A 25,551-nucleotide genomic window follows, 5' to 3' on the forward strand; every position below is an offset into this window, starting at 1 on the left:
AACTCTTTAGTGTTGCTTTAAAGGTCCCCCCTTACGAATATTAACCATGTTTTTTGTGGTAAAAGTGTAGTAACCATCGTTTTTTTGGTGTTACCATGGTATAACTATGGTTTTTGATTGTGTTTACAGTGTGCAATATAACGTGTTAATGTTTCATGTGTAAAAAAAACAGTATTTTTCACACAACTTAATTATCTGTATAGCGCTGTTTTCACTGTCCTATAAACGGTCTGATGTCTTCCTTATTCTATGAAGTCCCTCCTTCAGAAATACGTAATGAGTTCTGATTGTGTAGTTTGTTTAGCGTGTTGGGATTTGATAGCAGGTTAGCTTGCCGTTAGCTTAGCTGGCGACTGACGTATATTCCTGTGGGCGGAGTTTAGTCAAAAAACTGTTCTAGTGACGTCATTAAAGCACGAATTAGAGAGCTGTAGTACAAACCGGCCGTTCACTGTAGGCTTTGAAAGAGGAATTCTGTTAAAGAAAATATATCGCCTGCCAGTGAACTTTGACCTTTATCATTTTACAGGTATTATTTATGCTATTATAGCAACATTACACACTAACTAGGGTTTAAAAAATGGGACCAGGAAGAACGTGACCTTTAATAATAACAGGAATAATAAAATAAGAAAGAATGTGCCATGGTTCCTTGCTTTGCTTTTCTAGAAAACATCATTTTAAAAATAATGAAGTGACTATTTCGTGCACATTTACATAAGAAAATTGCTGTGTAATACTGCGGTGAATGTTTTGTAAATGTCTGTCAGACAGACACATGTGGTGTAGGGTCCAGATCTCCTCCCTGTCCTGTCTAACAGCACACATACACACAGATGTTTGAGAGCGTATGAAACACGACTCCATGCACTGTTGCTTGACGCAGGATTGCCAGCCCATTCCACTGTGAATATAGAGCACTATTTATAGTCTTCACAGTACACACTCGCTCATATAAAACTCAACTCAGCTCAGCTCGTGTGTGTGTGTGTGACTGGACACTGTGTTAGACAAGAGTACCTGTTGAAATAAGACAACGTTTGAAGAGATACATATATCACATCTTGACTGGGAGAAGTTTGAAGAATTTGCATGTTTTGGACCATTGCTGTCACGTGTGCTGTGGATCTGTTTAATGAAGAGACACAACACCAACAAGATCGTGGAGGTGACACTGGACTCGCAAGGGACTTTCTGCTTTTTATATTAATAATCAACAGTGACACACCACCAAACTCAAGACCTGCGAGGGACTCTCAGCTGTAAGGTCAAGACTTAACCTTATCCACTGATTGGAATTGAAAGCTTGAACATAATAGCAGCGATGTTTGCAATGTAACATATATTTCGTTGTGCTCATTTTTGCTATCCAGACTACAGCAAAGTTAAAATCCACCGTTCATACGTCTTTTGAGTGTAATCTGATCCCACAAGCTCTCCAGTAATTACAAAGCAGGACTGGAAAGCAGTAAAGGAGATTTGTCATTACGTCTGCCCAAATATAAAGGGAGGCGAAGGGCGAGGTCTGTGGATTCAGCCGCAGAGGTACCGTTACACCCTTTAAGGATTCATCTGGGAACCGCTCATGGACCCTCAGGGAGGTCATTATCTGAACAAGGCAGCGGTGCTGTCTGGACTCGGTGCCGCCCGTATGTGCCAGCTAATGTTAGGGTGCACCACCATGGCCTTGGTGGCTCACAGCGCGGGCTTCAGCGCCACGTACGGCACGTACTGCATGTTCGTCTGGTGCTTCTGCTTTGCCGTCTCTTTGGTGGTCTTCACCCTGGATGTGACCAGGCTGCACGGATGTATGCCCATCTCCTGGGACAATTTCACGGTGGCCTTCGCCATGCTGGCCACTCTCATGTACGTCACGGCGTCCGTGGTGTACCCCGTCTACTTCCTCAGGTCCGAGTGCCCGTCCGAGGGCTGCGAGGTGCGCAACTACCGCATCGCCGTCACCGTGTGCTCCAGCGTCTGCTGCTTCGCTTACGGGGCCGAGGTGTTCATCACACGGGCCAAGCCGGGGCACGTGGTGGGCTATATGGCCACTGTGTCGGGTTTGCTCAAAGTGGTTCAGGCCTTTATAGCCTGTATCATTTTCGGCGCTTTGGCCAATGACAGCGAATACAACCGGCATGTCCCCACACAGTACTGCGTAGTGGTGTACAGCCTTTGCTTTGCCCTGACAGTCGTAGTGGTGGCTCTCACTGTTTCGGGGAGGACGTCCGCCCTTCGCTTCCCTTTCGATCGCTTCGTGGTCGTCTACACCTTTCTGGCCGTGCTGCTGTATCTGAGCGCTGCTGTGGTCTGGCCCGTGTTTAGTTTCGATAAGAAGTACGGTACGCCGGGGCGACCCGAGGACTGCCCGAGGGGAAAGTGTCCGTGGGACAGCAAACTGGTGATTGCGGTGTTCACTTTTGTCAATCTGGTGCTGTACCTCACTGACCTGGTCTACTCTCAAAGAATACGATTTGTCTCACATTCAGTTGCGTAGCACCTCCAGTCCAGTGGACAGAACAGCTTTGGACTTTGGAAAAACAACAACTATATACTTATTCTCTAATATATTTCAAAATATAATTTTACAGTTTTGTTGTTGTTAAAAGTTGTTACTTTCCTTTGTTGTTATCCTTAAATGAAATTTATGTAAATTCAGTTTCAAAGCATTCAAAGTGTCCAGAATATTCTGAAAGGGCTCTCTGTGATGTACTGACACATTTTGTCAACCTAAAAAACAATTATCCAGATTATAAACTCAAAAATAGTTCGGATTAGAGCATCACTTATTTTATGTCTAAATACATAAAATATATTTCTTTATATAAGAATGAATTGTTACTGGTTCAAATCGACATGGCATTACTATTATTCAATTACTAGTATGACTGGATTATGACTTTCACTTCTTACCAAAATGACGTGTACTCAGGGCCTAATGCTACGGTAACATGACTTGTTTTTTTTTTTCTAAAATGTATTAGTATTCATATTTTGAAGATATTTAAATAAATCAAAATATACCCATATGATTTAAATGAGGTATCTTTTTGTTTTTGTCGAAGAGTCAGAATAGAGTTATTGTTATTTTAGCCATATACAACATGTATGTATGCATATATATATATAACAAATCAACGCAAGCAGCTCAACAGACAGCGGATTTGTGTACAATGAAATGTCACAAATAAAAAGTCCCGACTGTAAAGTACCGCATGTATAAAACCGCAGAGTAATTCAAATTTAAAGCACTTTAGATTGACTGACGATTCTCCTAATAAATGCACATTATACTTTCTCTAAGGGAATATCGATCGTAAGAAATGCGCGTTGGTACTTCCTCCTTTGAATTACCATAAAATCAGACATCGCGTGTGTGACATTAAGGGACCTCTTATAGTCCCTTAAAGGTTCTCTAAGCGAATTCACGCGTTTTAGACCATAAAACATTTTTTGTTACATACAGCAAACATCTCCTCACTATCTGCTTGCTGCCTGTCCGCTGATCAAACTGTAAAAAAACGCGATCTCTGTAGACAGCCCAGGCTCTACAAACTTCAATATAAATACAGTGGCCAAACCTAGCACCACGAAACAAAACAAAGTGTTCCAGCCAATAAACCCTTACATCTAAGGGATTTCTTAGCTTAAGTACTTTGATGCAACCGGGCATTATCTGTCACAAATCACGAGGAGAAAGACACATTTCTCTGAACACTTCTCATCTATATGGGTGCTTACGTGTGTAAAGTTAAATAATCCATCATAACCTTGAGGTAATGTCAAAGTAATTCATCTGGGGCCTTATTTATAAAGCATGTGTATGAACAAAACGGGGCTGAAAACATGCCTACATCACTTTCCACGCAAAGGTTGTGATATATAAAAAAAACTTGAAGGCAGAATGTGCGCACCTGCAAAGCAAACTCTGACCCATACGTACGTACATTCTGGAGACAATTAATGGGAATTGGCGAGACAGATGGCAAGAAAGTGAATTATAAGTATTGATAACACATACACATTTAATTGTGTGTTAGTCATACGTTACATCCACGTTGTCATGACGATGAAATCCAGCAGTTTTTTGTCACTTGTACTGATTGATAATTGTTTCATGTACATCTTGTAAAATTCAATATTAAATCAAAAATCATTCGGACTGCATGGAATAACCTACAATACAGCATACATCAAATACACATACATTAGATAACTGCAGAACACAGTGTAAATAACCAAATATTTTCCTTAATTACTCTGCATTTTTATCATCAAATGTCAAAGTGTGGAAATACAGAATATCCCAGTTATCGTTATAATAGTCATAGTTGTGATTTTCAAACCACTAAACACTAAAATAAATATTTACTCACATGTGTATGAGTTAATGCAAGTCTGTTAGGTAAAAGGAAATTTAATTATTATTTTTTTACATGTCTGCAGTTTGTATAGCAGAGGAGAACGCTCGTGCTGCTGGAGAACAGTCTGCATATATCAGACGCGTGCACTAAAGGTGCAGAAAACACATTTATTTTATTTTAGTGATACCTCTCATTTATACTGTGATTTTGGCAAGGTGTACAATATAATTGCTGGAAACATATATAAATGCTGCGGTGACCCCTGTAATGCTGCGTGATTGCAATGCTGGAGGATTACGACAATGGCTTGCGTTTATTGGCTGGGCGCATATAGCTTACGAACTAACTACGCCAGATACATATAATACGTATATATGTATCTGGCAACTTTATATTTGGCCATCTGCTAACGTCTTCTATCCAATCCACTATAGTACACGAATCTGGTAGTTGTGTAGAAAAAGTTTATAAAGTCAACTTTTTAAAATAACTTTGTCTGTCTGTGTTGGTGCTGATTCTCGCCATACTTCCGTTGCAAAGATGCGCACGCATACGTTGCCACGTCATCATTGTGTACAAACAGTAAAAGGGTCTATCACTGCATGAAAAGAGGTGTATCCATACTAGGAAACTCCTGTAAACACCACTGATTTTCGGAAGTATCTACTAGTTCCACTGAGGGTAAACTTCTAATTACACCAAGTTGCTTGCTGGTGTGGGTACGCATTGTTATATAAATCTGAATATTTTTTGCGTACGCTATTTTCGGCTTTTGTGCATATGTAGACTTTTAGTTTTTATAAATAAGGCCCCTGGAGATTTCATGTAGAGGGTATGCATTGACGTCACTTTTCCACATGACCACTCCAGAACTCGCCCTGTGTAATAAAAGTTTTTTTTAGAAGGGATAAGTACAAGCCATCTTAAGGGCTAAGGTTATAATATATTGTTTTGTGGAAAACACTTTAAAAGAAATTCGGGCTAGTTTCGGCTTAGTGTACAGTTTAAGCTGGCGTGATTCTGGCACTGGGCTGGCAGTGTCGGCTGACTTTTAGCACCCGGACATGGGCCAGTGTACTTGGGAAAATTCTGGGGCGTCATTCATCCCAGATTTGGCCCTTGTCTGGCAGCCGGAAGTAGGCCGTGGTTTTTTTCTGGCCTGCCGGATTTGGGCCATTATTGGGCCAAACTGTTTTGGCTACCTGGGAAACGTTCACCAAAATGGCTGGTTTTCATAGCGGGTGCTGTGTAAATGCCAGTAAAACTGACTATTATTAGTTTAAATTGAATTTAGTTGGACTTGGATATCAGAGGTGGACAATACTTAGTTACATTTTCCAAGCATCTGTGCTTTATTAGGGTGTTGGGAAAAACATTACTTCACTACATTCTAAAGCATATAATCATGCTGTGTATTCTTTAATATTGCATATTAAAATTTATTTAATACCTAATTACATTTAAATTGTGTATATTTTGCGTAAAAATACGTTAATGAACTTAAGTATTAAATGTAAAACAAACACGTGTATTTATGAAATGTAACAGAATACAAATTATGATAATATGCTTTGGAATGTATGTTTTCCAAAGAAAAACACGGATAAAATACAAATACTAGAAAAATACTTTTAAGTAGAAAGTAAAACCTCTTCTTGATAGTGACCCTAGCAACTTATCAACCCACCTGTGGTCTGTGGACGTTGGAATGAACGATCCAATTACTTCTCCTTTCGGTGTTTTTTTGGCAGTCTGTAAAACGACAGCTCCGAATTCTTGTTAATCTGTTAGTACAGTCTATCACACAACAGCTTTTTCCCATATATGCGTTTTCACCGTGTTTTCGCTGATTTCACACTGTACCCAAATGCTGCCGCTCTGTCTTTTGCCACTCAGTGGGCGTAACCGCAGTCCCTCGCCGACGGTGATACCCATAGATATAAAGGCTAGATGGCTCGTCCGCGTTGCTGGCCAATTGAGTGCAACGTCCGCATTTTGGCGGCCATCTTAGGACAGGGCGCTCGCTCACTCGTAGCATTGAGTTTTAATGATGCAGGTACTTTTAAATGACCATAACTTGCTTAATTTTTTACCGATTTTCAAACGGTTTGGTTTGTTATAAACGTCAAAGATGTACCTATGACACTGCATACCTATACTAAAAATAAAAAATAAATTCATGAAACATGTTAAAGCATCCATAATTATAGCCACGTTAATAACGTTTGTAAAAACCCAAACCGTTTGAAAATCGGTAGAAAATTGAGCAAGTTATGGTCATTTAAAAGTACCTGCACCATTAAACTCAATGCTACGAGTGATCGAGCGCCCTGTCCTAAGATGGCCGCCAGGTGATGCCGTTAGGGACTCCGCCTTGAGCCATCTAGCCTTTATACATATCTATGGTGATACCATGATGTGCATACCCGATGCCATGATGTGCATACCCGATGCCAGTCTCATTAATATGAGGATCAGCATTCATGAGGTGATTTGCATTGACTATTTATGGTTAGAAATAGGCGTGTATAAGGCGGGAGGCAGATTCACGTACGCACACTTTCAGGTTATCTGCGTACGCATTGTTTTATAAATCAGATTTTTTTTGCGTACGCTATTTTTGGCTTTTGTGCGTACGTAGACTTTTAGTATGCACACAGTTTTATAAATGAGGCCCCTGGAGATTTCGTATTAAAGTTTTGGATTGTTGACACTTGACCACGTGCTCATATGAAATGATGACGCAACAGCAGCAGAACAGGATTCGCTACGCACCGAGTAGCGCTGTGATTGGCTTGTGGCACAGCAGCGCTTTACTATGATTGGTCGAATCCTGTCACTCAACATCCATCAGTAATGACAGTGAAAGCAAACTTCCTGGAGATAACCTACTGGATTAATGTTAACTAATCTAAATAAATGTGATCGAGCGGATCGTGTGTGTGTATACAGTAGTTAGAGAACTCACAGTTTCTGTGTGTGGAGCTTGCTGGAAAGTTTTAACTCGTTTTCATCGCGATCAGGAAATAGACGTCAGTGAGTAACTTACAGTCATTTCATCTGTGTGTATTCAAAGCGACTTACAGATGAGATGTTGATGTTGTGTTGTTGTGATGTTGTGTTATCAGGTGAAGATGAGTGTCGGGTTCATTGGAGCGGGTCAGTTGGCTCACGCGCTCGTGAAGGGTTTCGGGGCGGCAGGTAAACAGCAGCAGCTCATCATAATCATGCACATATAGAGAGCGCTTACCTTACGAAAACTAATCATGGTTTTATTGTGGTAAAAGTGTAGTAACCATAGTTTTTTGGTGTATTGATTACTATCGGCAAAACCATGGTTTTACTACACCAACCCTATGGTTTTTGAAAACCATGGTCATTTTGTAGTAACTATTGTAGTACTGGTTTTACTACAGTAACCATGTTTTTTTTTTGTTTTTTTTAACTGTAGTAAAACCATGGTTAATTTTCGTAAGGTTACCATACTTTCAAGTGTTGTCTTTTATAGAGAGATTTATTTTTTCAAATAAAACCATAGTACACGTCGTTTGAAAAGACATAAAATATCATGAACACATTAAAAATGCTGCACAACAGTGAAAGAGAAAAATGAAGAGTTTGGTTCCAAAACGCAATAAATCCATTTTGACAAATTTCGGTAAAAACGTGTTTTCTATACCAAGAAAGTGACAAGATGAAAACCACTATTTTCTGTTACAAACTTTCACATAGCATCTTTAGGTTATAAAAACATAAAAAATTCAAATCCATAACTTGATTTTTAAAGATTTATTATAAAAACGAATTATTTTTTCCACAAAATGCAATAAATCCATGACAGTTTTTTATTTCAAAATGCTATAAATCTATTAAATCAATGTATAAATGTGCATTCATCTTTACCATTTTATATTTATTTAGTTGACTAGTGGTATACAATTATTAAAAAATAAACATTAATGGCATTAACCAAAACACTTACTTTGTTATATTAAGAACACAATGTTTTAGCATGAGAAGCTTGATGCTGTCTGGAGAACAAGCAACCGAGTGCCTCTCGCGGAAATATTAGCTGTTGATGGCTTACGTTTCTTTCCCGTCACAGAAAACCATCACAGGTTTGGCAATGCTATTAAAGTATTATTTTGTTTTGTTTGTTGATCACGAAGTACAAAGTAGATGAGGAAAACTAGGACTCCGTGTACTCAGCGCGCCGCCATGTTTGTTTACATTGCGTGACTGGTGCGCTGTAATATCAGAAATGGATTTATTGCGGTCTGTAAAAAATGAGCAGTGGCGTTTGTCGCATTTTGGGAAAAAAGGGAGAAAAGATGACAGAATATCACGGCGAGTATTGGATTTTGCGTAAAATTAATTATTTACTTTTAACTACTGACCTGATATAATACTGATTTTGGCAGTAACTCATTTTTTTCAAAAATGGCGTTTATCGCGTTTTGGAACCAAACTCTTCAAATATACTTCTCAATTGCACAAATCCTTCATTAGAACATTTGAAAAACACGCTAAAGAGAATCCAGCTATTGCAATTACAATAGGAAACAATCCCCACCTCCAACATTGCCAAAAGACCATGAACACAATTCTGCACAAAATATGACATAATGAATGACATGAATAATATACAAGTACAATATAGAATAAATCGTTTAAATAGCACATCTTCTTTATCACACAAATGTGAAAACACACTATTTTAGACTAAATTACACCACAATTAAATCACACTAAGAACAGAAAACACAAACAAAATTTAAAACCTGACCTCAGCAGATCTTGTGTTTGTTGTTGTTTAAGCATAGCAAGCATCTTAGCAAAAAGGCTAACAAACTTAAGAGTTATCGGTTATATACCAATTAATATTAGCCCTTTATTCATGACATGGATATCGTAGTCATACAGAGAGAACATAGTTACATACCTTTATCATTTGCTTGTTTCTTCTCTTTATAAATTAAACACCTGATGATTTTGATATTTTTCTGTCCATCTCTGTGTTTATTTGACACTCCATAATCAACAGATCACAGTCCTGCACGGGTCCATTTTTGGAGACCCGCTCCCGCCCGTACCTGCAAAGTTCAGCACCAGATCCGACCCGTCACCCGTGATAATATCACAATTAAATCCACACCTGTGACCTGGCCGGTCCCGTTAATATTTGGCTCGTTACCCGACCCGCACACGCATAAATCACACACGTTACAATCATTCCAATTAAAGTGCTTTATTTTTTATCTCGTACCTCTCTTAACATCACAACAGCGTCATGAATGGGCTAATGAAGCAGGCTAAAGTACGCTTTGTTTTGCGCCATTCAAGTAGCCTACCATCGGCACAAATGGAACCTGATAACAATACACAAAAAGACCTATTGATGAAAAAAAGAACAAGGAAAAATACAACCTACCTACAAAACCCCTACTGTGCTCCTAAGTCTCGTCTAGACATGCTATCTAAGAGAAGACTGTCCCAGCTTACGGCTATCAACGGGAAAAGTTTATGCAACTCCTGTAATGCTCGGTCCAACTAGGCTACGAGCAGAAGTGTTAAGAGTAGCTGAAAGCCATACTTGAGTAAAAGTACAGATACCTTACTGTAAAAATGACTCCACTACAAGTTACAAGTCACCAATTTAAATACGACTTGAGTAAAAGTATTATAGTAACCCAATTTAAAAGTACTTAATATTTTCACTCGTTCTGAATGTTGGCTCAAAGATGCACTAGTCCTCAACACAAAGAGACATTGTAGGTCAGTGAAAACTAAGAAAGTTTATTTATGAGGTTTTACTTCCTAATATATAAAAGAAATCAAACACCTCAAAATGTTGACCTGCCAGAACAAACACAGATTAAACATAGTCATAGTCTTTTGACTAAAATTTTATTAAGTTTTAGTCATATTTTTGTCATCTGAATTGATTTAGTTTTAGTCTAATTTTATTCTTCTAAATGCCATGAGATTTTAGTCTAGAAATCTACATTAAATTGAATTTAAACCTATTTAATTTTAGTCTAGTGTCATTGTGTACTTGAATGTGTCATGCTGACAAATATATAGCCTAACTTTGTGATATAAATATGGTAACACTTTACAATAAGGTTCATTAGTTAACATTAGTTAGCAACATTAGTTAACATGAACTGATAATGAACTGCACTTATACAGCATTTATTATTAATCTTTGTTAATTTCAACAATTACTAATACTTTATTAAAATCTTGTTAACATTAGTTAATGCACTCTGAACTAACATGAACAAACAATTAAAGCTTAAATTTGTATTAACTAACATTAACAAAGATGAATAAATACTGTAACAAATGTATTGCTCATGGTTTGTTCAAGTTAGTTAATACATAATGTTAACTAATAAACCTTATATTGTAAAGTGTTACCAAATATTCTTATATAGGCCTATCGTAAAAAATATATAATCTAAATTTCAAAAATTCCAGTATTAGAGTCCAGTAGGTTGTTACAGTTAATATACAGTAACAGAAATATGATAATGCATATTAAAAATGTGAAGTTGTTCAATTGAAAGATTAATTGAAAACACATGTAGTAGACGTAACACCACTATCTCACATTAAGTGCACTACATTTCTTCAGTCATGCATCCCTTTTTACAGTAAATACATTACAGCATACTTGATTAATGAGGAAAATTGTACACTTATTATCAATCTTATGACTTAAGTTACTCACGCAATCAGTACAGGACATCGCTGGTTTATTTAGGCTTATATAGTAAGTTATATCAAGTTATGTAGCTGATAAACATCAGTATATAAAACATTTGTGCTTGCCTTTGAGTTGCGGGATGACCCTCCTGCGATCGCGCTTCACTTTTGTTTTGATTGTTGTAGCATTACAAGTTTAACAAACTCAATTATATAAAATACTATGTACAGTATATTAATAGACAGTGCAGGTCTATAGATTATAAATGTGACTGATGCTATAATGTTAATAATTTCTATTAGTTAGGCACTTTTACTGCTTCTGCTTTCTATTTCTCTTTTGCAGATTAAAAAAGCTTAATCCACTCATTATTTCAGATTTAAAAGTCTACTTGCTGTCCCGATGACAGGCTTTACATTACAGCTTTGCGTTTTTTATATCCTGAGTCAGCTAGAGCTTTGCTCATTCAGTATTAGCACTGCTTTTTGCTACAATCTCTGTGCAAACTGTTTAGATTTTAGTAAAGATATGGTCTATTAATTGTAAGATTATAAAAAAATGGGATAAAGAAAAAAAGAAGCGGCGCGTGGTCGTGACAAGAGCTGTTATCGCCAAAGAAACCGGAGGCACGCTGAAACAGCACTCGAGCTTTGCGCTAGCGGCCGTTCTCCGATCGACTCGGGTTTTACACACAATATTAATCAGACTTGGGACCCGAAGTAATGAACTAGGACCGACCTGGACCCGACTGACCATTTAAAAAATATGAACCCGGAGCCGTACAGGTCCCGCGTCCTCCGTGAAGACCTGTAATGGTAAAACACTCCTCAAGTTCAGAAACATGGAAGAATAAATGTGACACTGAGGTTGCTTGGCGTCGCACCCAATTCATTGAGAAACAGAGAGCACGTGAACGGACACTCAACGGGAGAGACACACAACGTGCTTGCACGCAAAATGAAGCCAACTTGGATGCTATAAGCACATATGCACATAAGCATATGCGATCATTTTGGTCGCAATGTAGTTCCCTGGCTGCTCAGTTACCTCAGTATGTGCTGCAGTTGATCCAGTTTGCCGCGCTGGATGATGAGTTTATGACGCGTGCATCATCTTCACCTTTCTATCTCTCGCGCGCTCTCTCTCTCGCTCTCTCCAAAACACGGGTCATCCAGTCGAGTTCAGAAAATACGGAAATTCGTAAAGTGATTTTTTTTTACCTGGGCGGGTCGCAATTTACCTGGGCGCACCGCCCAAGTAGAGCCTATGTATGGGAAACACTGTTGTCACAGTAGCAGTGTCCAAAAATATGAAAAAGTTTAAGAGAAAATAGCAAACATACAGGAGCTTGAGTGATCTTGAAGCATGCGGTAGAGCTGAAGGTTTAAAAATGGGGTCCTCAGGAATGCAGTTGACCCTGTAGTTGTCTGATTTCATTGCTTTTTATAAATATCTGACGGTGGTGACGAATATGTGGGACACATTTTGAGCATTCACAAAATAATAGTAAATATTGTTCAAAACTCACTGTTTGTAGTTTTTAATACATATTACAATGTACCCTTTCATGCGGTAAATATATTATTCAATTCAATTATTACTTTTGGCTTTTTTAATCAAGTTGAAATATTTATCTCTTAACCGAGGACAGCTGATTTTGTAGGCAATGGGCAAGCATATAATCATTAAATTAATAAAAAATCTAAATAAACCTATAAAAAACCTTACATATGTGCAAAGGACCCCCTGATTATAACATTGATTCTTTTTCTTCATCAAATGTTATTAATTTCCAACAGAATTAGCCCTTTTCTTAGTGGGACATGTTTTTGCCAAAGTTTCAAGAATCAGTGATAATTCAGAAAAAAACTAAAATGTGCAGAAACTATATGCTTGTATTTATAATATTAGGAATAAAATATGTGTTATTTGGAAGAAAGTCAACATTTTTCCACTATACAGTGGATTCCCTGTTTACCCCCTCATCCGTTCCATGTGGGAGAGACCCAGGGGCTGTTTACACTTGGTATTAAGATGTGTTTTCATAGATCGGATCACAAGTGGACGAGAGAGACACATTACGTTTACACCTGGTATTTAAATCCGTCTCTTTTGTCCACTTTTGACCGCTTCTGTGTCGAATACTGTGAGGGGGTGGTCTGTGAGATGGTGGGCGAGTCTCTCTGCTGTCATTCAAACCCGAGCGGGAGTAATTATGAGTTTCTATGGACGCAAACTAATATTATGTCGGAGTCCACTGCTTGTTTAGCAAGTAAACAAGCTGCACAGAGTTTTGTACGTGTGTATGTAAGAGCTTTCTCTGAATTTTCAGCGCAATTGATGAAATAGGATCACGCAACTTTCACACGCTTTCAAAACAGTTTGTTGAGCCACGCGTGCGATAAGCAGAGGCTCATGGCGCAAGGCGCGAGTATAATAGAAAACCACTTTGTGGCCATGCGGAGGATTTTTTTGAATTGCTTGTGCCGCCTCCCATGTTTCATGAAAAAATGCTGCCCCGGGCTGCTGCACGATTCGTCCATCCCCAAAAGCGCTACTGTATCCGAAGGGTGGGCTTAGAGTAGGGTTGTGACGATAGTAACGTGTATCGACGATCGTCAGACATAGTAGGCTTTCATGACAATAGTTGGCGATGGTTACTATTATTATTATCATAGTTTCAGATTAACATGTGCATTGTGTGCTTAACATGCGCATTGTGTGCTTTTCCTCACATGAGAGGGTTTGTGGGTTTTTCTTTGCGTGAGAGAGCTTGTAACGCTCGCAGATTCCTTCTCACACGCATCTGGACTTCAAGAGTCTTGGACTCTTGCTCAGACCTGAATGCGCGAGGCATGGACTTCTGTCATGTGGATGATTCGGACTCTTCCTCGCACATGAGCTTGTAATAAATGTGGCTCTTACATTTGCTAGTACTAGAAAGGTTGCTAGTCTGCAGAGGGTTGAAACCAGCGAGTGTGTTAATAATAATAATAGTAATAATAAACTTTATTTTGTATAGCGCCTTTAAAAGTAGCATCTCAAAGGGCTTGACATAAAAGATGAAATTAAAAAGATACACATAACATTACAGGCACTAAAACTAGCCATTCAAAAAATAAAAAGCCAATAAATAACAAAGAAAATAATCACATAAAAGCTGAAAATCATATTTTAACATAAAAATCAGTTTTAAGGTAAAACACCCAGGGACTCTGCATTTCTAATCTCTGAGGGTAGGGAGTCCACAATTTAAGAGCCAAAAAAGAAAAAGCCGGATCACCCGTAGTTTTTAGCCGTGTTGTTTGGACAGTTAAAAGACCAGCTTCAGAAGAGCGTAGAGCACATGTAGGAGTGTAGGGGGTTAACAGCTCACACAAATATTCACACTTAAGGTTGTGGACTCTGCTTTATGCAACTGATGAGGTGAACCAATAAGCATCACCTCAGTCTTGTCACTGTTCAGAGAAAGAAAGTTGTCAGACATCCATTACTTAATATCAGTAAAGCATTGAGAAAGGAAAGACACAGGCATATTTACATCTGGTTTTGAATGTATATAGATCTGAGTGTCATCAGCATAAAAGTGAAAGTTAAGACCAAGTGATCTTAAAAGCTGGCCAAATGGAAAAATGCAAATACTAAAAAAAGTAATGGGCCCAAAACTGATCCTTGAGGAACACCAGATTGCACCACACCGACCTCAGACTTGCAGTCACCCATCACAACAAACTGCTTACTATCAGAAAGGTACGACTTAAACCATTCAATAGTGTTGTTCCTGCTCCCTGGCACACAGGAAATTTTAGCGGCCCTGGGCTTTTCCGCGCTGGGATTAATTGCATTAGTTTTAAGAAGGTTTGCGGTCATGACAGTGTTGCCCTTGCTGCTTTTTTGTCCATCTATCAAGTGACTTGTCATAAATGAGTAAAAAATGAACAAATAAATAAATGAGTAAACTACTGCCCAGCCCCTGATACTATCGTGTATCAGCGATCTCACAGGCAAACGATAGGACAATCTCAAAATGAGGCATATCGCGCAACACTAGCTCAGAGCTCAGAATATTAGCCCGAAACCAGAGTACCCCCCCACACACTTTAACTGGTACAACTGAGAGTGAGGGAGAGACGCTGCAAAAACTGTAACGGGACAGAGGTGAGTGAAGGCTATATATAGACACCTCTTTGCGCTGATTGGTTGGATTACATGACCATGCTCCTACTGAACTTCTATTTTTTTGTAATAAACAAACCTCTAACTTAATCATCAATATTACGCAAATAGTATATTTAATAGCCATTTTCTTATCTGATTAAATGCAAAATCATTTAAATGTAAAGCTGTTCTTGGACAGGGAAATGAAAATAAAAAGTATAAGACTACCATGCAAAAACCTTTGTTTATTCAATAGATTTTAATTTTCCAAGTGTCTCTACCCATTCATGGATCTGGTTTGCGTGTACGTGTGAAACTGTGACAGATGCTTTGCAAAAGACAAACTAACCTCTTGACTTCCTTTTGAGACACCAATGAATTTTAAAGGCAGTAACTTTAATGTAACTTAAATACACTTCAAATTCAGTGAGCAAAAGTTGCTGTGGAGTTTAGTAATCAATAATAAATCTCTATTAAATGATCCCAGTAATTTTTCTTCCATTTTTGTGTGCCATATCATCACCATTCATACAGTGGCAAGAAAAAAGTATGTGAACCCCTAGGAATAAACTGGTTTTCTACTGTGATTTGCCATAAAATGTGATCTGATCCTCATCTAGGTCACAACAATAGACAAACACAATGCGCATAAGGTGACAACACATAAATAATTCTAGTTTCTTGTGTCTTTTTTGAGAACCCCCATTAAACATTCATAGTGCTGGAGGAAAATGTAAGTAAGTGAACCCTTTTTTCATTTAAGAGCTTGTTGAGCCTCATTTGGCAGCAAATACTTCAAGCAAGCACTTTCAGTAGTTCTGAATCAGACCTGCGCATCGTTCAGAAGCAATGCTCATTCCCCTTTACAACACCACTTTAACTCAGACACATTTGTAGGATGTCTGTTGTGAACCGCTCTCTTGAGATCATTCCACAGGTTAAGGTCTGGGCTTTGACTAGGCCACTCCAAATGGCGCATTTTGTTTATCTTAAGCCAGTCTGTAGTGGATTTACTACAATGCTTAAGGTCATTGTCCTGTTGCATCAACTAACTTCTACTGAGCTTCAACTGGTGGACAGCCACCCTGACATTATCCTGTAGGATTTAATAATTCATTATACCCTCGATGATGGCAAGTGGTCCAGGCCATGAGGCAGCAAAGCAAGCCCAAATCATGATGTTCCCTCCACCATACTTCACTGTTGGGATGATGTTTTGATGTTGGTAAGCTGTGCCCATTTTGCCCCATAACATTTTTCCCAAAAAATTCAACTTTTGTTTTCATCAATCCATAAAATATTTTCCCAGTAGCACTGGGGTTTGCCAAGGTGCTCTTTTGCAAACTTCAGGCTCACAGCAATGTTTTTCGGGAGGGCAGCGGCTTCCTCCGTGGTGTGCTGTCATAAACACCGTGCCTGTCCAAAGACTTGCGTATGGTAGACCCAGGAACAGAGCTGTGTGCCCGTTCCAATGATGTCTTCAAGCCTTTAGCTGTTACTTGTGGGTTCTTCTTTACTTCATTGAGTATTCTGCATGGTGTCTTAGAAGTCATCTTGACTGTGCGGCCACTTCTAGGAAGGGTAGCTACAGTATTTAACTGTCTCCATTTATAGACAATTTCTCTAAGTGTAGACTGTTGAAGGTCTAAACATTTTGAGATTGTTTCGTATCCCTTTTCAGCCTTATGTAGTGCAACATCTCTTGATCAGATATCTTTATAAGAGCATGGTTCAGAAGAGCTGATGCTTCTTAAGGACAGCAATCTTAAAATGTGTGAGTGTATTAATATCAATCAAAGTTGCACTAAACCACACATTTAAACTCATTTTATTAATTTGACTTCAGTTTGCCAGCTTCTGACAAAAAAAAGCTTTCAATAAAGTAATTAGTCCATGGGCTCACTTGCGTTTTCCTCCAGCACTGTGAATGTTTAAAGGTGCAGTGTGTAATTTTTAGAAGGACCTCTTGACAGAAATGCAAAATAATATACAAAACTATATTATCAGGGGTGTATAAAGACCTTTTTATAATGAACTTTTTTATTACTTTAGAATGAGACATTTTTATCTACATGCACAGAGGGTCCCCTTATGTGGAAGTCGCCATTTTGTGCCGCCGTGTTTCTACAGAAGCCCTTAACGGACAAACTTTTTTTTACTAATTTGTCTCCGTCAATTACATGTTTTTCCGGTGGCGACTACCATAGCTTCTCTATGCATTTCAAAAGCAAGGGGTGAGCAGTGGACTGAGCCGTTGGTTACAATTCGCAACTAAAATTTACACACTGCACCTTTAATGGGTGTTTCCTGGAAAGACACAAGAAACGGGAATTGTTTGTGTCTTGTGGGCTTATGAACATCGTGTTTGTTTATTGTCGTGACCTAGATGAGGATCAGATAACATTTTATGGCAAATCACTGTAGAAAACCAGTTCATTCCTATGGGTTCACATGCTTTTTCTTGCCACTGTATATGCAAGCAAAGGTTTTACTAATAGAGCACAACAGTGTTTACAAGAGCAACAAATCAACAAAAGTTTTCATTTCACATTGCTATTGACTATGTTTACATGCACTCTCATACTGCATCATTTGTACTTTGGAGTAAAAGTAGTAAAAGGCAACCATTGCAAATATGAGTGCGGCCCATATCATCATTCTCATCATTACTCCGATGACATCATCACCTTTACATTACTTTATTTTATCATCCATTAGGTATAATTGCCACTCACAGGATAACAGCGAGCTCTCCAGACACAGACCTGCCTACTGTCATTGGGCTTAAAGTGAGTGTGTGACGAGATAAATCCACATAAATCAACTCTGAAATCACAATTGTTAAAAATGGCTAATTCAGGATATTTCTGTCTCTGTTCTTCAGAAAATGGGAGCATACTTCACCACCAGTAACAAAGAGACTGTAAACAAGAGTGATGTTCTCTTTCTTGCGGTAAAGCCACATATTATTCCATTTGTTTTGGATGAGATTGGACCAGATATTGAAGACCGGCATCTGATTGTGTCCTGTGCAGCTGGGGTCACTATCAGCTCAATAGAGAAGGTCAGGATGTATCTGCTACTTAGTTTTTGGTGGTAATGTTTTATCCTATCATCCTACCGGTGATGGGTGGGTGGACTATTACTCATGTGACTCATTTTATTTCATGGTAATAGTGCCTGTCCATATATTTCATTTAGTTATTAAGTATAAAAAATTGAAAATGAAAAGAACTTCATATCATTTTATTATGGCCACTGACTATTTTTTTTATATAATAAAACTAATTATTATGGTCACTAACTATTTTTTTTAACAATAAAACTAACTATTATGGTCACTAACTATTTTTTTTAAACAATAAAACTAACTATTATGGTCACTAACTATTTTTTTTTTAAATAATAAAACTAACTATTATTGTCACTAACTATTTTTTAAAATGGCAATTACAAGAATGTTTATATCAAAAGAATCATAATTATGTATTAGTGCAAAACAGCTTCATATTATGTATACTTACAGTGGATGATTCATGTTTGAAGCTGTTGTAAAATAGCAGTATAGAGTTGAACAGTGTTGTGTCGTCAGCTGGGGGCGTGAGGCAGAGTCGGTGTGGGGAAAACAATTCATTCCCCCTCATTGGAAATAAATGGTGTAAACACCTATAGCCTACATATAATCACTTTGTCTGCTCGACAAAACAAGATATAAAGAAGGATTGAGCCGTATTGGGTCAGATTGTTTGTACACTATCTGTGACTAGACAAACAACCCAACCCAATGTCACCTCATTAAGGCGTTCCCAGTCGTTCCCAGTCATGCCTGCCCACCAAGTCTATATGCATACAGTACCTGTGACATACCAAGTTCAGTCATGAAACTCACGCAGCTGGTAGCGCAGCCAATTGATCTTCCCTTTCTATCAGCATGACCTGTTTAATTCTATTCTGTCCTGGTTCATTTCAATGCAGCGTGCCATGGGATTATTCCTAGCCCTCATCCTCCCCAGCACCACCTGCCTAGAGCTGCTACTGGGGGCTTCTCCTTATTTCCTTACAGCAGCATGTAGCCCTGTCCTCTGTTATTATGAAGATGATTCAGCAAAAGCCATCACTCATGATGCCAGCAGCGTAGCAGATCTAGACCATCAGGACAAAGCTTAGCAGTACACTCCATGCTACATTAAAATGCTAAAGATACTTTCTGAGGGTTGTCACAATTAAAATGAGTTCATTTCTATATTTAAGAGTTTGCTGTGCAAATGAAAACAACTAATCTTCCCTCCCCTAATGGGCGAGTTTGCCCATAATGAAATGTCTGTCACCCTTTACTCACTCTTGTTGTTTCAAGCCTCCATGACATACTGTATTCAAGGGAACACGTATATAAGAACGTCACATAAGATAATAGAATTGTAATCTTTAGATGAACTGTTTCTTTGATAACAAGTTTGTTGTTTTATGACGTACATGGATTTCAGAAACTGCTGCAGTACAGGCCAGCACCTAAAGTAATCCGCTGTATGACAAACACCCCAGTGGTGGTGCGAGAAGGGGCTACAGTGTACGCCACAGGCACTCATGCCGAGGTGGAGGATGGCAAGCTTCTGGAGCAGCTAATGGCCAGTGTGGGCTACTGTACCGAGGTGGAAGAGGACCTGATTGATGCCGTCACGGGTCTTAGCGGCAGCGGACCGGCTTATGTGAGACACAGCCGAGCAATATAGATTTAAACTTTAACATCCGAGCGTATGTAAAGAAATATCAATGGCCTCTTCTTTTTTATGCGTTCATGGCGGTTGATGCTCTTGCTGATGGCGGGGTTAAGATGGGATTGCCCAGAAGACTTGCTGTGCGCCTGGGAGCTCAGGCCCTGCTTGTTAGTGCTGGACAGTCACTAAAACATTCATGAGAATGATAATCAGTTCGTCTGTTCCCTGTCTTATAGTGTTATGATGCTTTTTGTTAGGGGGCAGCAAAAATGCTTCTGGACTCTGAGCAACATCCCGGACAGTTAAAGGACAACGTGGCTTCTCCTGGTGGCGCCACAATCCACGCTCTGCACGTAATGGAAAGTGGCGGCTTCCGAAGCCTCCTGATAAACGCTGTGGAGGCGTCGTGTATTAGAACCAGGTACAGCAAAAACAAAGATCCCTATTTTTAAAGGAAATTAATGATTAATTAATTAGCTTTTCCTTAACTTTGCTAGTTAAAAGATAAACATTATTTAACTATTCATTAAGTACATATATCAGTGTTCAGTATCGGTGCATCCCTCGTTTTAGATTTAGTCCGAGAGCTTTCTTCATTGAAAATGTACGTACGGTATACTATCCATGTCCAGAAAGGTAAGAAAAACATCATCAAAGTAGTCCATGGGACATCAGTGGGTCAGTTAGAATTTGTCAAAGCATCGAAAATACATTTTGGTCCAAAAATAACAAAAACTACGACTTTATTCAGCATTGTCTTCTCTTCCGTGTCTTCAACAAATTCTAACTGACCCACTGATATCACATGGACTACTTAGATGATGTTCTTAGGCATGTGAGAGGGCTGTGTATCAATGCGCACCAAACAACCCAGAATATAAAACAGACTTAACATTACTATGAACTCCAGTGTTAAGAGAGCGCTTTACTTCCTGTTTTCTTCAGATAAAGTGCATTCTAATAATAAAAGTGTGCCCGAGCTCGTATAGCTCACAGTAACAGTTCGAGTGCGTGCTTCTGGGAGAGTACGGTGGGGTATGATATGAGTGCACCTTTAGACAGGATAACTACAAGGAAATGTAAAGACAGCACGCAAATGCCAACTGAGTTTATGTTTTCTTGCACTTGAGCAGACCTAACACAAAAGTATCTCAAAATGCTGTGATTATAGTAGTACAGAGACTTTTACCTTGCTCAAGAGCACCTAAGTCACAACCTGAGACTCGCAGTGAGACTCGGACAGCAACTCTCGCGTTCTAACCAGGGTTCTAAATTAACACCCGCCAAATGCGGGTTAAAATTCATTTTGGCGGGTGTTAATTAAAACTTACCCACCAGTTTGGCCGGTGATGCATGAGGCATTGCATGAATGATACATAAAGCTCTGTTCTCGGACATTTTATCCCTCTGGCAGTACTTCCTACATTTCCCATCAACACTGTGCCGTAATGCTATGTGATGATGATGTGATCCATGTCCGCGCGCGTCTTTGCGTTCATGCATGCACAACCGCATTCAAAAGGTGACGCCACGCGATTGAGTAAACAGCTTATGAAAACATGACGAAACTAAAGTAAGTTTCTAAATAATAATGATAATCTTAAACTCGATCACTATTGGCTTCTGTAGATGGACATCTGAAATGTTTTGTGCAAAGCAGTAAAAGGGAAGCAGAAAGGAGATGATGAGTTTAAGGGAGGTAAGACAAATTACATCCTTACTCAGTCAGGTCTCAAACATTAGAGGAAAAATCTCAGAAAAACCTCTTGTCAAGTCTTTAGGATTGCATTGTTGCTGAGAAAATTAACACATTTATGTCTTACACTGTTCTGTGTTTTCAGATATGAAACTAATATTTAGTTTACTAATATTTAACTCAGGACACTATAAACACTTAGCAGTAACTATGACTAAGATTATTTTAGTATAGCAGTTATAAAATGACGGGTTGCTTAAAATATTGTAAAAATATTCTTGTAAAAATAAGTTATTAATCATTGGTATCATTGTATAATGTTGAAAATATTTCTCTGCTGTCATTATTTCCAAATGTTTTATGCCATTTATGCCTTCAAATATGTTAATAATGTTAGGTATGATGAAGATGAGGGAGACTTTTGGGAGCGAGAGGAGGCAAGGAATCAAGGATATAGATAGAGAAACAAAGAAAGCTTGTGTTTGATCACAAAAATGTCGTCATGTTTTGTCAGGATTGTCGCATGTATGCGAAAGTAAAAATGAAATGAACAATTTCGTGGTGGGAATAATAATTTTAAAGTTAAGGCAGTAAAGGACCATGAGAGTGGCCGAAGTCATCAGAGAGCCTAACGTTTATTAAAACTGCCAAGACAAGTCGTATTGAAGAGAGCCTTGTTGGGAGAAGACTTACATTTATGTATGATTTCACGCCAACAATGTTAATAAAATTATTAAATGCATTCAGTGGCACTCATAACTTCTCTTATTTTCACCGGAAAAAATTGGGCTAGTGGAAATGCTGATTGGCTGGTAACTTTAGAAATTACCAGCCACATTGGCTGGTGATCAAAAAAGTTAATTTAGAACCCTGGTTCTAACCATTAAGCCACGACTGACCCATTACCTATCACTAGTTGGTGTCAGGTGATATTAGGGGAAGGGACATTTTTACATTAGAGAGGATTTGTAAATGCTTATGCAAGATTCATAATTAATGTTCATCAGCTTGTAGGACTACACTACTTTGCAAGGCATATGTATTCTAACAGTTGTTAAATATTCAAGAGAAACAGTTCTGTCTGCCAATAGAAAATTTCATGCTAATTTAATTTTTGACAGGGAGCTTCAGCACTTAGCTGACCAGGAGAAGATTTCTGCAGCAGCCATAAAGAAGACGACTTTGGATAAAGTTCTGCAACAGCCGGGCGTGACCGCAGCAGGTGTCGGGGTCCGGACAGGTCTCAGCCTCTTTAACAGCAACCCTCCTAAACACAAGAAATACTAAATCACATCACTCAAAGAATCACTCAGTTCAACACTGGTTGGTTAGCAAGTTTTCTACACCATCTTTAGTTTAACACCTCTTTAAAGTTAAATCAAACATAATAATACACACACACAGTGGCCTTGAAAAATGTAAGTTTTGCTCTCTATTCAAAGATTTTTTCAAAGAAGCATTAAAAAAATTATTGTATTCATGTTGCATTGGTGTGTTTGGATTATAAACTGACGCTCAGCTTGTTGAAGAATTTTAAAAGGCTTGGCAAAAAAATGACAACACATGTAAAGAACAATGACTACGAAATATTACCAGGATAAACTAATATTATTAACAGATAAAATTATAGTCAATGTATGCTTAAGTTCCTGGGATGTGTTAATAGCTGTTAATAACAGTTGAGAAACTTTCAAAGGGCAAATGAACATTGGCAAGCAGTGGCACCGTCCCGCTGTACGAGTATAAAGCGAGAGGCAGGTGCAATGCATAATCAGGTTTTTTCACTTTGAAAGCCGGCAGTCGGATGCTGTTGAGGGGTTCTCTCTTTTGCTCAGGAAGTGCGCTGTTTGCTGAGGTTGGTTGGCGTTAAGGCACCTCAGCGGAGGCTCGCAGTTTTCCACTTCTCTTCCTTTATTTTGAGTTTGAATGTGTGCGTTGCTGTTTTCCCTGTGTGTTTCATCACACCTAGCACCTAAAAGGTGCTACATTAAGTGACCCTCGGTATGTGAACAGCATGAAGGGACCTCAGATTCTTCTGACTCCAACGGAAAAGTTGACGGGCGAGAAGCGACAGGTGACGAGAGTGTAACCGACCTTGGTTAACATACGCAACAGTCGCGGTGTTGTCGGTGCAGACTAATACATCATTTCTTCTAAGCTTGTTGACGAGTCGATCGAGTGTAAGATATACAGCCCACAACTCGAGGCAGTTGATGTGCCAGTGCAGCTGGGGTGCCTTCCACACCCCTGAGACTGCAAGACCGTGGTACATGCCCCCCCACCCCGTGGCAGAGGCATCTATGCATACAACAGCATGCCTGGAGACCTGTTTCAGGGTTACACCAGCCTGGAGAAACGATGGGTCTGACCACAGAGTGAAAGTGTGACAGCACGCTGGTGTAATGGTTACACTGTGCAGGCCGACTGTACACATGCTTCTGTTAGACATGCCGTTAGTTCGACCGAATCCAGTTACATACTGAAAAAAGAGATGATCTGCATGGGGCAGAGCTTGCTCTTCTCCCAGTTGACCCAAAGACCCAAACAAGTGAGGTGCCTGAGCACTAAGTCTCTGTGTTCGCAAAGCATCTGCCGAGATTGAGCTATTATAAGCCAGTCTTTGAGGTAAGCTAGGATGCGTACACCACTCTCCCAAGTGGTACGACTTTGTACTGATATGCCCACCCCTGGAACGCAAAGCGGAGAAACAGCATGTGTCAGTGGAGAATCATGAAAGTACGCATCCTTAAGGTCTATGGCTGCAAACCAATCTTGGGGATGGATGCATTGAAAAATGTTTTTGAACATCTTGAATGGCATCTTGTGAAGTTCACAGTTCAACAAGCGAAAATCCAAGATCGATCATAACCCACCGCTTTTCTTTGGTACTATGAAGTAAGGGCTGTAAAACCCCAAGCTCATCTTGGCTAGAGGAATTGGCTCTAAAGACCTGGACGAAGGAAGGGGAAATCACTATTTTGGTGGATATGAAGGTGCCGGCTGAAAAGGCGGCGGAACAAAAATAACGGAAACCAAGCATTCTCCACCCGGCCCTCCTCTAGGGGAAACGTGGTGCCTTCACCATCTCCCAAAGAGTGATCCCCTCCATCTCCAGGTCACCCATCTCAGGGCCGCTTGCTCTTGAGGTGCTGACGTCGAAGGATTAGGGGCAGCTTTCTTCCGATTGTTGGACAAAGTTCTCGACGGTCTCTGCAGAAATGCCATAAGGTGCTTGCTGCTTGCACTTCTTCTGCCTGTTGATCAGGGTGCTGAGAGTCGGAGGACGTACCAGCAAACCAGTTCAGCATCTTGATGCGGAGATCGTCCTTCCAGAGCTTTTGACCCATGTATTTGCCACATCCAGAACTGCACAGATGGGATGACATCTTTAAAAAGACCCATTCCCCGTGACGTGAGAAAATGGCTCTTTTAGGGAAATGCTCTTTGCAGTGCTGAGTTGATGAAGCACGCAGGAGAGTGACAATGCACATACTGATCTCGAGTTCAAAGTCTGAGAGAAAATAAAGATGTGGAGGTCTGCGAGCCTCCGCTGTGGTGCCATAGCAGTTGACTGCCGGCTTTCGAAGCAAAAAGCTGATTCTCGTTTTATACTTGTGGGGCGGCCCCAGCAGATGCAAATACCTGCATGCCGAGTTTATTGGCGTTTTAGAAGTTTCTTTAAGTTGATTGGTCCCGCGAAGCACGTTCCCAATACGTTGGTCACGATGTGAAGTTGTAGTGACCGACTGAAAGGGAACTGTTTATGTAGCACTGATTTTGTCTGTATTTGACTATGATGTATGGCAGGGCTATTCGGGTCTTGCCTTGGAGGACTGGAGCACTGCAGGGTTTGGCTCCAACCCTGATTAAACACACCTGATTAAGCTAATCAAGGTCTTCATGATC

General features: G+C 39.4%; 2 protein-coding genes across 5 annotated transcripts; both read left to right on the forward strand.

Moving 5' to 3' along the window:
- Positions 1–985: 985 nt before the first annotated feature.
- On the forward strand, positions 986–23,121 carry pycr1a (pyrroline-5-carboxylate reductase 1a). 4 transcript variants are annotated; one of them, XM_073856789.1, is made up of 8 exons: positions 986–1,262; positions 7,493–7,565; positions 17,953–18,023; positions 18,119–18,298; positions 19,719–19,936; positions 20,020–20,116; positions 20,207–20,370; positions 22,767–23,121. In XM_073856789.1, the coding sequence occupies exons 2-8, from the start codon at positions 7,499–7,501 to the stop codon at positions 22,930–22,932; spliced, it is 963 nt and encodes a 320-aa protein (XP_073712890.1). In that variant the 5' UTR covers positions 986–1,262; positions 7,493–7,498; the 3' UTR covers positions 22,933–23,121. The 4 variants fall into 4 exon arrangements, with proteins under 4 accessions (XP_073712890.1, XP_073712891.1, XP_073712889.1 ...); XM_073856788.1 differs by lacking the exon at positions 986–1,262 and adding an exon at positions 7,167–7,396; XM_073856787.1 differs by lacking the exon at positions 986–1,262 and adding an exon at positions 7,170–7,400.
- On the forward strand, positions 1,269–3,029 carry LOC129426661 (myeloid-associated differentiation marker-like protein 2). Its single transcript, XM_055183114.2, has one exon. It carries the CDS (start codon positions 1,586–1,588, stop codon positions 2,495–2,497), a length of 912 nt encoding a protein of 303 aa, XP_055039089.1. The 5' UTR covers positions 1,269–1,585; the 3' UTR covers positions 2,498–3,029.
- Positions 23,122–25,551: the final 2,430 nt, after the last annotated feature.

The sequence above is a fragment of the Misgurnus anguillicaudatus genome, chromosome 19 (genome assembly GCF_027580225.2).
Source record: "Misgurnus anguillicaudatus chromosome 19, ASM2758022v2, whole genome shotgun sequence".
Classification (NCBI taxonomy): domain Eukaryota; kingdom Metazoa; phylum Chordata; class Actinopteri; order Cypriniformes; family Cobitidae; genus Misgurnus; species Misgurnus anguillicaudatus.